The following is a 13,494-nucleotide window of genomic DNA, read 5'->3' as shown; positions in this document are numbered from 1 at the left end:
TGTTCACCCTACACATCCGATGAGCTGTTTTCGACTTCTAAATTAATATCATGTACTTCTAATGTTAAATTATTCACGATGGTTTTCAATAAATTATCTTTTTCGTAACAACTCTTTTTTACTTCTTCCGTATGTTTACCAAAATTTTCTTATGCAAAAGTACCCCCGTATCCGCAGTTTTGTACATTTCCTGAAGATACAAAGATTCTACTCCTTTGTAATGTGACCGCTTAACACCTAAGCGTGGAAATCACTATCGTTCAGTTTGTAGAAACTTGGTAACTTAGGATCTATGTATCAGGTAGATGACCCAATTAATGCCACTTTACAAATTCTACCTGCAACCGTATAAATAACTTCCTTATTTGCACATTCTTCGAATCGACGATTACTTTTTAAACAACGCCTAAAGGTTCTCTTCGTCGTTGAATTACAAAGTTCTTTGAAGTTGATCGGTTCCAAGTAACACCCAAATCTTGAACAATACTTGTACTAGAATTATTAATCAACCTACATTTCGCGAAGAAATAAAAGAAAATGTCTGAATAGCTCGAAATCGATCGCTTTAAAGCTCACCCACGCGCCAACCGGGTAACCGACATATCAGCCGCAACACAGGTGTCCCGATTCGCAATTTTCTGGATGGTTAATCGATTACGGAGGCGTCCGTAGTTGCCTCGCTCGATACAATGGTTGGCTCGATTTCATTCACGGTAATTTTCACGTATCGGTGCATGGGGTCCCATGTGGTCGCCGCTGATAAGCAGTGAATTGAAACTTCTATCGAATTGCGGGAGGTTCCAGCGGGTATAAAAGCTCGGTCCCTCGAGACCAGAAGCATCAGCAGCTCTCTGGAGCTCCAAGGAGTAACACCAAGTACCCAACGGAAGCCTCCAAGATCTGCAAGTACAACGAAACAGCTTGAGAAGTGAGAACAGCCGGGTAAGTAACGAAATAATACGGGAAATCGTACAGTAAAACCTCTACTATCCGAACTGGCATTACGAGACCGTTCTAACAATAAAAAAAACTCTGTCCGGCGTTGATCGTCATCGAATAAAATATCATAAAAATATTAATAACAGAAATGAACATATACGGACTTGTTCAAATTTTTCAGTCTCTTATAGTTTAACTGCATAAAATTACTTTCTTTCTTGGCTTTGAATAATCTACCTCCTTCTATTTGTAAAATTATAAACGATACGTTCGCTACAATTTTCATACTGAATTATTATAGAGAAGTATCTCGGTAGAAAACAATCCATAAGAATCTATGCAAATATGCTTTGTTGGCATACTAGAACGCTCGAATAATAGAGTAGTTAATCGAACAGTAGAGCATTCGGATAACAGAGATTCCACTATATTATTATTCGATGAAAGAACTGGTAGGAATTGATCTCTTCTTTGTTCCGAAGGATGCGGCGTACAAGACACATCGCACTGCCAGTGCGAGCTTGGCAGTATATCGGTCTTCTGATAGTGTCGTTAGCTTGTCTAACATTAGGGCTCGTCTCTAGGGACAAAGAAGGCCGTGCAGGAAGTCTGGCAGGACCCGAATTGGAACACCGAGCTCCCCATGAGTAAGACAGTAGACATTTTTAATTCTTCGAGCATAGCTACTCTTCTAATAAAATATTCCGACACCTGAAATATTCCAAATTGGTATTAAAATCCTATTAAACGTCGATATAAAATTGTTAATTATCGTGCATACTAAGGAATATTCCGACTACTAATTAATACTCCTTGTTTACTTACTTTGCTTGCAAGTCTCGATGATAAGACTTTCTCTTTCAGTGAATGCTACTTGTATACCAACTTCTTCGTATCTTTTTAACCATCCACAATTATGGAAAACTTATGTAATAAAAAAAATTATAGTACAGTTTCGTTGAACAAAAATGCATCTAGCATCTATCATAGTGATAGAGAGATAGATATTGTCTTGTCAATCACCTTATCCCTTTAGAACTTTTATTTATTTCTAATCACGTAAGAAACATAACTCGGATGAATTTCACGACTCACTCTATATACTATACTAATCGTGCTGTTTTATTCTCAGAGTGGATGCCTGTCCAAACTTGAGTCCTTTCACCAAGGTGCCTACTTGCTCGATCTTCGAGCAAGACCATACTAGAGTTCCAAAGATCTCCGGAGAGACTAGAAATGCCAACACTAGTCCTATACCGGCCGATCTTAGGATCTCTCGACCACGGACCCTGGATCGCGTCTCTCGAGCCCAACTACAGTCCCGAACAGACTCCAAAAGCGCAGAGAGATTAGCTAGACAGAGAACAAACACTGACAACGATTTCTCCAGACGTATTCTAGAATCGAGACTTGGGACTAAGAGGCAGAACTGTTTGACCAGGCGTTCATCCGATCCTGCGATTCGACTGTCTCGTTCTGGGAATCTGGACGATGCTCGGCTCACCGCTCGATCTTTGGACCGTAGATCGCAAAGTACAGAACGACAACCGATTGACGTCGATCGACGAGAGAATCGAGAAATTCCTACGTTTAAAATTACCGAGCGCCGTGAACGTTTCAGCCGATCGAACAATCGAGCCACCGTCAGAGATCGTAGATCCTACTCAGTTGAACGACGAGAGTCGATGGTCTTGGAGCGTCGAGTGGACCGTGAAAATCGGCGCGAGATTCGTGAACGTACAGCTCATTCGCTCGAACGTCGAGGACTGAACAACCTGGAGCTTCGTGTTAACGGGAAACGAGAGAATGTTCGGGAAGATCGTCGAAACCGTGATACCCTAACGAATCGTATGGACAGACGCGTGGACGATCGTCGATCACCTGCTCGAGCTTCCATAAGACAGGAATCTAGGTCCGATTCTCGCCACGACAATCGTTTCAACTCTGAAGAAAATCGACGAAACGTTCGATCGGTCCAAGACAGAAGATCAATGATCCGAACGACCGAAAACTCTAGGCTTAATTCTCGATCCTCGCGCAACTTTGAGATGACCACGATGAATCCTCGCGTTGGCAGACAATCGTTCCGATCCCTGGATCGCCGAGACTCACGAGTTGTGGATGATGTTGCTAACCGGAGATTATCAAAGAGGTCAACGAGCGTGGAAGGTCATCGCGAAACAAGCAGGTTACAGTCCCGTGAAGCTTCTCGAGAACAAGAGTCCCTGGTACGGTCCATAGAACGCAGGTCTACAGATTCTCGACAAGAGAGAAACGTTGAAAACCGTGCACAATTGACAGCTAGGCGCGATTCGAGGTCACAGAGACGAGATGCAAGCAACGAACGAAGAGAGAGAATCGCTCGAATGGATCGTCGTGCAGATGCTAGATCGAACGAAAGGCGTAGCTCGTCACTTGGTAAATCGATGGAACGCTCCAGGACGGAGAACTTGGAACGACGAGAGAGAAGTCGGCTGTCATTGTCTCGTGATGCGCGAGACTCTCGAACTCGTCTTGTTAGGGCTTCTGAGAATCAACGCGATTCAGAAAGACAACGAATGGCTGTATCCAACGATCGACGATCCACGGAAAGGAGATCCACTTCACTCGAATCTGTAAATCGTCAAGAAATTAGAACTGATCGTCGTCTTTCTGAAAGCTCTAGGCTTAACAACATGGAACGACGTGAAAGAGCAAATCGACTGGACTTACAACGCGAATCTCGCACTCCTCTTGCTAGAGTATCTGAAACTTCCAAACGCTTACTAGAACGACGTGTCAGAGATGTATCCAACGATCGACGATCCTCAGAAAGGAGATCCACTGCTTTCGAATCTGTAAAACGTCAAGAAATTAGAACTGATCGTCGTCTTTCTGAAAGCTCTAGACTTAACAACATGGAACGACGTGAAAGAGTAAACCGACCGAACTTAGCACGTGAATCTCGAACTCCTCTTGGTAGAGCATCAGAAATTCCTAAACGCGACTTGGAACGACGAGTAAGGGACTTATCCAATGATCGACGATCCTCAGAAAGGAGATCTGTTGCCTTCGAATCTGTAAATCGTCAAGAAATTAGAACTGATCGTCGTCTTTCTGAAAGCTCTAGGCTTAACAACATGGAACGACGTAAAAGAGCAAACCAACTGAACTTAGCACGTGAATATCGAACTCCTCTTGGTAGAGCATCAGAAATTCCTAAACGCGACTTGGAACGACGAGTAAGGAACTTATCCAATGATCGACGATCCTCAGAAAGGAGATCCACTTCTCTCGAATCTGTAAATAGTCAAGAAATCAGAACTGATCGTCGCCACTTAGAACGCTCTAGGTTCAACAACTTGGAACGACAACAACGAAACAACCGACTGGACTTGGCACGTGAATCTCGAACTCCTCTTGGTAGAGCATCAGAAATTCCTAAACGCGACTTGGAACGACGAGTAAGGGACTTATCCAATGATCGACGATCCTCAGAAAGGAGATCTGTTGCCTTCGAATCTGTAAATCGTCAAGAAATTAGAACTGATCGTCGTCTTTCTGAAAGCTCTAGGCTTAACAACATGGAACGACGTGAAGGAGCAAACCGACTGAACTTAGCACGTGAATCTCGAACTCCTCTTGGTAGAGCATCAGAAATTCCTAAACGCGACTTGGAACGACGAGTAAGGAACTTATCCAATGATCGACGATCCTCAGAAAGGAGATCCACTTCTCTCGAATCTGTAAATAGTCAAGAAATCAGAACCGATCGTCGCCACTTAGAACGCTCTAGGCTCAACAACTTGGAACAACAACAACGAAACAACCGGCTGGACTTAACACGTGAATCTCGAGCTATCCTTGCTAGAGTATCTGAAACTTCCAAACGCTTATTAGAACGACGTGTCAGAGATGTATCCAACGATCGACGATCCTCAGAAAGGAGATCTGTTGCCTTCGAATCTGTAAATCGTCAAGAAATCAGAACTGATCGTCGCCACTTAGAACGCTCTAGGCTCAACAACTTGGAACGACAACAACGAAACAACCGACTGGACTTGGCACGTGAATCTCGAACTATTCTTGCTAGAATATCTGAAACTTCCAAACGCTTACTAGAACGACGTGTCAGAGATGTATCCAACGACCGACGATCCTCAGAAAGGAGATCCACTGCTTTCGAATCTGTAAATCGTCAAGAAATCAGAACTGATCGTCGTCTTTCGGAAAGTTCTAGGCTTAACAACATGGAACGACGTGAAACAACAAACCGATTAAACTTACCACGTGAATCTCGAACACCTCTTGCTGGGGCATCTGAAATTTCCAAACGTGTGTTGGAGCGACGTATTAGAGACTTATCCAACGATCGACGATCCATGGAAAGGAGATCCACTGCCTTCGAATCTGTAAATCGCCAAAAAATCAGAACTGACCGTCACAATTTAGAACGCTCTAGGCTCAACAACTTAGTACGACGAGAAAGGACAAATAGACTTTACTTAGCTAGTGAATCTCGATCTCCTCTTACCAGGTTATCCGACATTCGTACACGCAATGTAGACCAACGTCGAGTAAGGGATTCATCTGCCGATCAAAAATCTGGAGCTACTGTTTTCGAACCCGTAAATCACCAACAAATCAGGACAAATGGTCGCTTCTCGGAGCAACGGTTCGATCGACAAGCTTTAGATTCAAAATCCCTACGACAGAGAGTTAACATTAACCGATTGCAACAGACTCGCGCTACTATTTCTAACCAAAGAGAACAAAGACTGACCGACAAAATCCGCGTACCATTGGTGACCATTCGCAGCAGAACCCTGAGCGACATGAAACGATCACATTTGGTCGACCTGGAACTTATTCGCTTCTCGAACAAAGACTCTCGCAGCTACCTGAATGTGAAGGATTCCGTGAACTCAAACTCTCTTCGTAAACATGTTAGATCGTCTCATGTTCCTACAGCCTCTTCTAACAATCCTTTATTTGCACCACGAGAAAGAATCTCCAGTCGTATCAATGATGTCGCATACAGGACGAAGACCGTTGACTTTCCAGATTACCTGAAAGAAGAGAATTCCATGAATAACGCTTTGATATTTGAAGTTGTACGCCAAGCACTTGTAATCGGCCTCTGCGCAATGTATGGTCTTTCCATCTTCTATGGAAAACGGTCCTTCATTAGGTAAGCAAGTATTCATAAAATCTATAATACAATATAATATAGTTGAAAATGAAAAACCTTACAATGTTCTTGTTGGTTCTTGTTCAATGTTGAAAAACCTTCCCTCTTCAGAAAAATATTTTGAATAAAATATATTGAACTCGCTGTAGAGTACCCGTACATTTTCAAACACTGAAAAATATTTAGAGATACATTGCTCTGTGACTACCAATATCTTTGACTAAATTGTCTTCCATAATTAATTACAAGAAGATTATTAAAACTCATGAAATGCAATCCTTTGTTACAGTAACGCTGTAAGACAGGCACCAAGTTTTATCCAATGGTAGATGAATAAGCACGTCCACCCGTAGAAGAAAAACAACGATCCGCTACTGTCATGCTTCTAGTTGTTTTAGTATAATAGTTTTACACATAGTGTCACCATGTACTTGCAACGATGTTCAAACTGTATATTAATGTACAGCTAGTGTGTATCCTGTGTAGAAACAGAAATGTATCGCATATATCTAAAAAGATGTATTTTGTCCCAATAAATTGTTCAGATGAAAATCATTCACAGTGTAATTATTACTTACTAAAACATCACAACTAAAACTAACTTAATCTCAAACAGTACCTGTTACGATGAAAGTACTTAATTAAGCGATTCTATAAAGTCTCTAACGAATATATAGAATCCTTAAGTTTGCCAGCAAATGTAATAATTACTTAATCCATACAAAAAAAGTTGCAGGTGACAAAAGAAAATTTCAATCAATTACTTTCACCACAACATATCCAATGTTTGATAGAATAACTAACACACAAGCATTAAGCTGAATGGTAAAGAGAAGAAAAGTAATTTATTAAAGTCATAATCTCATGGTTTGTACATTATGATGGCTCAGCTTAAAAGTAATTATAAAAAAAGTGTGGTGATTTTAACGTACATCCAGTCTTAAAGAGGTAACTAACACTCTGTGCCTGTGTAATTATAATAATTCGATAAAAACAAGTACAATCTGAAAGCAAACAGTTGTTTTAAAATTACGATCGTTATGAAGTATGGACATTTAACGTCGTTACTTTCAGAATACGTCGATTTGTGCGATATGCGCGTGCTTCGTTCGTGAGTGCATAGAGTTTTAACTCTGTTTGATAAAACGTGACATAAATGAATGTCTCTAAAGTGTAATGAATATACGATACAATTGGACGATTCGACAATTCAAATGGCTTCGTTGATGGCGAGGAATGAGCGAATATAAATAGGAAATAAATAGGATTATTGAGATGAATCGATCGAGACGCTTATGTACAGCTTGATTCGAATAAGCCTCGTGTAAAAAACTAACTTCTATGCCATTTTGGAAGATATATCTCATTTTGATGGCGCTTCCACTATTATTCATATGGTCTATTCTTCGTCTTAACGATAATAAGTACGAGGCTAAAGCTAGTTTCCGATCCGGAAACAGTCCGGTTCAATTTCTAACTCTACGTCGTTAGATAAATAAAAAGTTTGCTTTCAGTAAATATAGATCAAAATATTTCTATGTCCATTTGATAATCAACTATTACAGTTTCATTACACCGAATATGGACGTAATCTACACGCATCGCGCGCAACATCGGCAAGAAGGAATGTCGACAAGAAGTTACGATAAAACAGTAACTCCGTCGTTTATTCATTACATTTATTTAATATCTTTGGCAGTGATCCCAGTCGATCGTTACACGCGAGTTTTCCCAGGATCGATATGATTTCACTGGTTCACCGTGTCGTATGGCAATAATGTCTAAAGGTATTGCAAAAGCGACCTCGAACATCTAAACAACCGGTTTCGTGGAAGTGTCGACAAAAGACATCGACCAACCTTTTCGGCTGTGCATTCGAATAACGCTTATGTAAAGTACCTAATAACGTGATAATAACTTCTGCTAACGAAACTTACGTTACACTCCAACACATCCAAACATACGAATTATCACAATGCCCGATTACAAATCGAGAAATGTTCCGTTTGAGACACCTTAATGCACTCTTACGTACATTTTCCTCGATATTTCACGAGCACCACTCTACTCCCGGGTCTACCATGGTTCACAGAGTTAATGAACGTTGGCGATCTTTTGGAGCATTCCAAGAATGTGATCGAGTTCTTGCCGGAAGTAGCATAACTGTCGATTTTTACCCTTCTCGTTTTTACAGTCTTTACACTGTGTTCGACTTCGAAGTAAATCGCGCACCAAACTCTGCAATGTCATCTCCCGGCTCTCGTGTCGTTGCTGAAGAATCGTTATCTTGTCTTGCAACAACTGTAGCTGCTCTGTGCTCTGAAATGATGGAGAAAAAATTGTTAAAAATCAAGGAGTCAAATTGATACAGGATAGTATGAATTATTCGTTAGATACCGGCGTTTGCAAGTATTGAACTTTCTCATTCAACGTTTTAACTTTGTTCTCCAAGTCTTCCCGTTCAACCTTAAGCATAACTACTTCTTCCTTATAGTCTTTTAATTTTTCAATTTGTTGCTTCAAGTGCGATATCACAGCTACTTGGGTGTTTACCTGACCCTAGTGATAAAAGCAAACAATTAATGTGACTGTACATCAAAAAACAGATGTACTACGTGCAAGCATTCGGTAACACAAAAATTGAATATTGAAATAAAGAATAACAGTCAATACTGCACGTAATACTACGAACCTGTAACTTTACCACTTTAGAGTCTCCAAATTTAACACTGTATTCCTTCAGCAAGGTAGCCATTTCACGCTCGTGTTCCTCCTGCAAGAGGTTCAAGTCATGCAGCCGTTTATTCTTCAAAGCCATAAAGTCCTTGTTCATTTTGTTTAATTCTTCTTTGAGAATATCATTCTCATCGGTTAACCTTTTTATAAGATTGCTGTCTCCATTCTCAGTGTACTGTAAAGGATCATAAAGCTTTTGCATAGGAGTAGACAATCGCTGTGTATTTGTATCAGACATATGGCCATTCTGATAGAAGTTCGAATTCTGATCGTTTCCTTCGGTAGATCTCAAGTTTAGCAGTTTGGAATCGGAAGACACCATACCCCTATTCGTTTTCTCAAAATCCATTGACTTGATAGTTCTTCTGTCGTTCAACAATTTCTCTCTTTCCTTCTGTAATCTTCTATTTGTTTTCTGTAATTCCTGATACTCTTTAGTGACCTTCGAGACAGTTTTATCCTTATTGGTTAATTCTAATTTCAATCCTCTTATAGTAGCCAAAAGATGAGCATCTTCCTTAGAATTCTGAGACTTTAAACTAATTTTAACTGGGGGTTTCTGATCCTTTTTATCTTCTTTCTCAAAAGATCCAGTTCTTTCTTCTTTTCTGATAGTTTCTACGCTCTTGTGCTCCACAGGTTTCGATGCTGTTTGGGTGAACATATTGTTGCACACTTTGTGATTCTTATTATTGGCCTCTAGCAGTTTGCTCTCCAACTCCACTATCTGTGTAATGTATTTTTCCTTCATATCAGTAAACTTCTTCTGGAATTCAACAAGCTTTTGTTGCGCTAAGTCGTCCTTTGCCTTGATTTCATTTTCAAGACTTGCAATTCGCTCCTCTAACAATTTAACTTTCTCTATGCCAATCTTCTCTTGTTCTGAATTTGCAGTCAGTATAAGAGCAGACACAGAATCTGGATTCTTCCTTTTGAGTATCCTTTCCATTTCACGCACTTGCCTGTTTAAATCTGTGATTTTCTTACTATCTAAAATCACTTGGTCTTTTAACTTTTGTGATAACTGCTTTTCACGTTCCACGTGACTTTTAGATACCTGTATCTTCTCAAGAAGATTACCTTCTTTGACTCTCAGTTCCAGCAACTCCTTCTCCAATGGAAGCACATTTTGTTGAAGTTTATCGAACTCCCGCTTCACTATCCGTAATTGCTCAGTCTTGGAACTCAATTTCACAGTCAAATCCTCCACTTGTTTTTTCAATTCTAGTTCTGCCGTAGTCATGGCTTGCAATCGATTAGTGATGAAATCATTCTTTGTTCTTAGTTGATCTTTGAACATCTCTAATTCATCATTCAGCAGACCATTTTGTTGACTCAAGTCCTCATTCTTCAACGCGCAATCAGCGTTCTTCTCTCGGAGCTCGGAAACTTCTAGATTAAGCTTCAAAGTTTCCTCTTCAAGATCCTTGACCTTATCTGCAAGCTCTTGCATTTTATTTGACTCTAGTGCTGTACTCTTTTGCTTCTGCAGTTGCTTCATTTCTTCTTGAATTCGTTTTGCATCTTGTAATAACTTCTTGTTTTCCGTTTCATAGGCGCGAATCAAATTCTCTTGTTTCTCCAGCTCTTTCTCCAAAAGTAGAAGCTTTACATCTTTTTTGGGCTGAGGTTCTAGGCGTCTTTCGTTCAACGAATACTCGTCTACCTTTGCCTTTAAAATTATATTCTGTTTCTTCAATGCAAACAATTCTTCTTCAAAGGATATCCGCATGTTGTCCATTTGACTCTTGTACATTTTTTTTTCAGATTCGAGTTGTTGTTTTAGAAGAGAATTCTTATGTCTCTCCTCGCGACACAACATTTCCCAATTTTGTTTTTTTAGATTTTGTTTGATATCACCACCAGCCATCACTGTCTTTCCATGACTATCGGGTGACTTGACTATGTGTCCTTTATACGTGGAAGACAAAGTGGGAGTAGAACCAGTTTTAATAGTATCTTTTTTTGATTTTGCAGATAATTTATTAGTCTTAGGAGGGATTTTTATAATTGATTTGTTAGCGGATTGCAGCTTTGGCTTTAATGTTGGTGACTGTCTGATTAGAGAATTGGCAGGTTTCTTTGTAGTATCTGAAGTTTTAGTTGTTTTTAGGTTTTCTACAGACGTTCTAGTCGGCGGTTTACAAATTTGATCATAACTCTTAGATTTAGAAAACTTAATCTCTTTTTTTTGCTGTTTAATACCCGGTACGCTAGCTGCGTGAGTTGATTTACGTTCTACATAACTACGTTGAGAAGTCGTACTAGCGTTACTTTTAATCTCAGAACTGGCTGTTACTTTACGTACGCTCGTTCTTGCGTTCTCTGAAACTTCTTTCCTTTGTTGCATTGCGTTCTCTGAAACTTCTTTCCTTTGTTGCATTGCGTTCTCTGAAACTTCTTTTCTTTGTTGCATTGCGTTCTCTGTTGTCTTTTCGGCCAATAACTTTGGAATTGCATCTGCAAACAATTCTAATCTTGGAGCAAGGCCAACTGTGTACAGCTCTTCCTTGGTGTTAACTAATTTCTTACTCTCTTTTGATGTACCTATTTGTTTTGGAGATAGCTGATCTTTTGCATGAAATGTTTTTAATTCATTTTTATTGTTAGTGCTAATACTTTGAGAATGTTTAAGTTCTTCTCCATCTACTTTAGAATCAGTTTCACCAATTTCATGGGTCGTTTTTGGATAATTAGATTGAGGTAGTTCTTTCTCCAATATATCAGAAATTTCTTTTTCCGGAAATTCAGGACTCATGTCGTTTACAGATGCTCCTTCTATGACAGATGTACTTTCGTCTATAAATTTTGAAAAAGGAGTGTTTCCAGATTTAAATTTATCTATTTCCTGTTCTTTTTTATCAGTCTGACCTTGCAAAAGCTTCAACATATGTGAAAAATCTTCTTGTCCAAAACTTGAACTACCTGACATGCCACCACCTACTCGTTTGTTTAAATCTTCAAAAAAATCTTTATCTACATCAATTATTTCTTTCTGTAGATTATCTTTGTCCGATTCCATTTTCCTTGCACTTTTTAATTCCTCTGACTTGGAATGTCTATCGATTGGATCATCCAAATCGGAACTGCTTGATACTTCCACTTTTTGTTCTTCAAATTTCTTTCTTTGAAGTTCCAATGTTTTTGGAGCTTTCAAGTTATTTACATTTTCATATATGGCTTCAAATTCAGGACTATTATCCCGTTTCCTCTCATTTTTTGGACTTTTTTTTATTTTTTCTGTTTCCTTATATACTTCCTCTTCTATCAATTGAAAGATATGAGCTTCCAATTGCCTAACCCTGCCAAGCTTTTCTACATCTTCTGGAATGTCTTCAGGTACTAAAGTGTCAGTTCTTGATCCACTTTTGGATAAACTACTGCTATTTTTTCTTATAAGTTTCTCAGCTTCTTCTAGTAATGCTTCCATAGATCTCTCTTCTTCTGTTGAATTCTTAGCAGAGTTTCTAGATTTTGTATTATCTGGAGCTGAATTTGGACTAAGAGCTCCAGCAATCTTACTTATTTCTTCTAAGAGACTGCTTATGTCATCATCAGTTGCATCTATGTGTACAAATAAAGTTTCTAACTTTTACATAATTCAGAAATTGTATGATATACAATTCATGATATATATCATACTGAAAAATTATATGATAGGTACAAAAATACTTACTCTCAAAATCAGATGGATATTTGTCAATTGCTGCAGAAGCCAATATGTCACACAAGGTATCATCTTTGTCTTTAATTTCAATTTCATTTTTATGCATGGCCTATGTAGAGCAAAACAATACATTACAAAGTATTTTCAATATGTACTACTTGAATATTTAATCTATGCAAAACTAGAATTAATATTGTTTAATTTACTTAATTGATACTTGTCAGAAAGATATTATATATTAATTACTTTGCACATTTTCTCTTTTTCAAGAAATTCTTTCATTGAAGAGCTAACGTCTGGTGATAGAGATGGAGACTGTTCCGTTTTTATTTCCACTGGAACATTAGACATTTCAAGTCTAATATCGGGCTTTTTTAACCACCATTTTTCCTTCTCATTTTTTTCATTTGATTCGATTTCCTTCTCCACTTTAGGCTTTTCTTTTATTCTAATTGAATTTTCACCTATGCTAAGACTTATAAAAGAGCCTAAAGTATCATCTTCAGTTGATATCAGCTGTATACAAATTAAATATGTAAGAAATTGGAGTTTTGAGGGGCAGTAAAATCTAAATATTTTGTATCATTCGGCTAAAACAAATTTCATTAACAAATATAAATTTGATAGAAAATAATCGAAGACGAACAAGAATGTAAAACACATTTTGTAGAACTGTGCAGGTTAACGTAAATGGCATATACTAATCAGTGTAACTTACATCCTCGAAGTAAGGACTCTTTTTTGAATTCGAAGACATTAAGATTTCTTACTGACAATACTTTTGTGCAATATAATTTAACTGATCAATCATATTTTCAGAATCGTTTGACACTTGCCATACTTTTTGTTTATTTGTCAGTTTTAATTCGTTCAATGGTCGTTTCGCAGCGACCTCACCTGTTCAGTAACGTAGAATGATTTTTCAAACCCCTATACAAAATAAAAATCTCAAAAAGGATGAAACACTGTAGGATAATTAACA

General features: G+C 38.6%; 2 protein-coding genes across 3 annotated transcripts; one reads left to right on the top strand and one right to left on the bottom strand.

The window, feature by feature from the left end:
- The first annotated feature begins 708 nt into the window (after positions 1-708).
- LOC143154187 (uncharacterized) lies at positions 709-6,664 on the top strand. The gene is made up of 4 exons (XM_076326081.1): positions 709-942; positions 1,422-1,586; positions 2,072-6,109; positions 6,399-6,664. The coding sequence occupies exons 2-4, from the start codon at positions 1,423-1,425 to the stop codon at positions 6,436-6,438; spliced, it is 4,242 nt and encodes a 1,413-aa protein (XP_076182196.1). The 5' UTR covers positions 709-942; position 1,422; the 3' UTR covers positions 6,439-6,664.
- Positions 6,665-6,957: 293 nt separating this feature from the next.
- On the bottom strand, positions 6,958-13,348 carry LOC143154306 (uncharacterized). 2 transcript variants are annotated; one of them, XM_076326289.1, is made up of 6 exons: positions 13,231-13,348; positions 12,759-13,028; positions 12,522-12,621; positions 8,802-12,409; positions 8,507-8,668; positions 6,958-8,428 (listed from the first exon to the last, which is right to left on the bottom strand). In XM_076326289.1, exons 1-6 carry the CDS (start codon positions 13,267-13,269, stop codon positions 8,204-8,206), a joined length of 4,404 nt encoding a protein of 1,467 aa, XP_076182404.1. In that variant the 5' UTR covers positions 13,270-13,348; the 3' UTR covers positions 6,958-8,203. The 2 variants fall into 2 exon arrangements, with proteins under 2 accessions (XP_076182404.1, XP_076182406.1); XM_076326291.1 differs by having other exon boundaries at positions 8,814-12,409.
- Positions 13,349-13,494: the final 146 nt, after the last annotated feature.

This window comes from Ptiloglossa arizonensis, chromosome 14, assembly GCF_051014685.1.
Source record: "Ptiloglossa arizonensis isolate GNS036 chromosome 14, iyPtiAriz1_principal, whole genome shotgun sequence".
Taxonomy (NCBI): domain Eukaryota; kingdom Metazoa; phylum Arthropoda; class Insecta; order Hymenoptera; family Colletidae; genus Ptiloglossa; species Ptiloglossa arizonensis.
The sequence above is the reverse complement of the archived record's forward strand: the minus strand, read 5'-3'. Positions and strand labels throughout refer to the sequence as shown.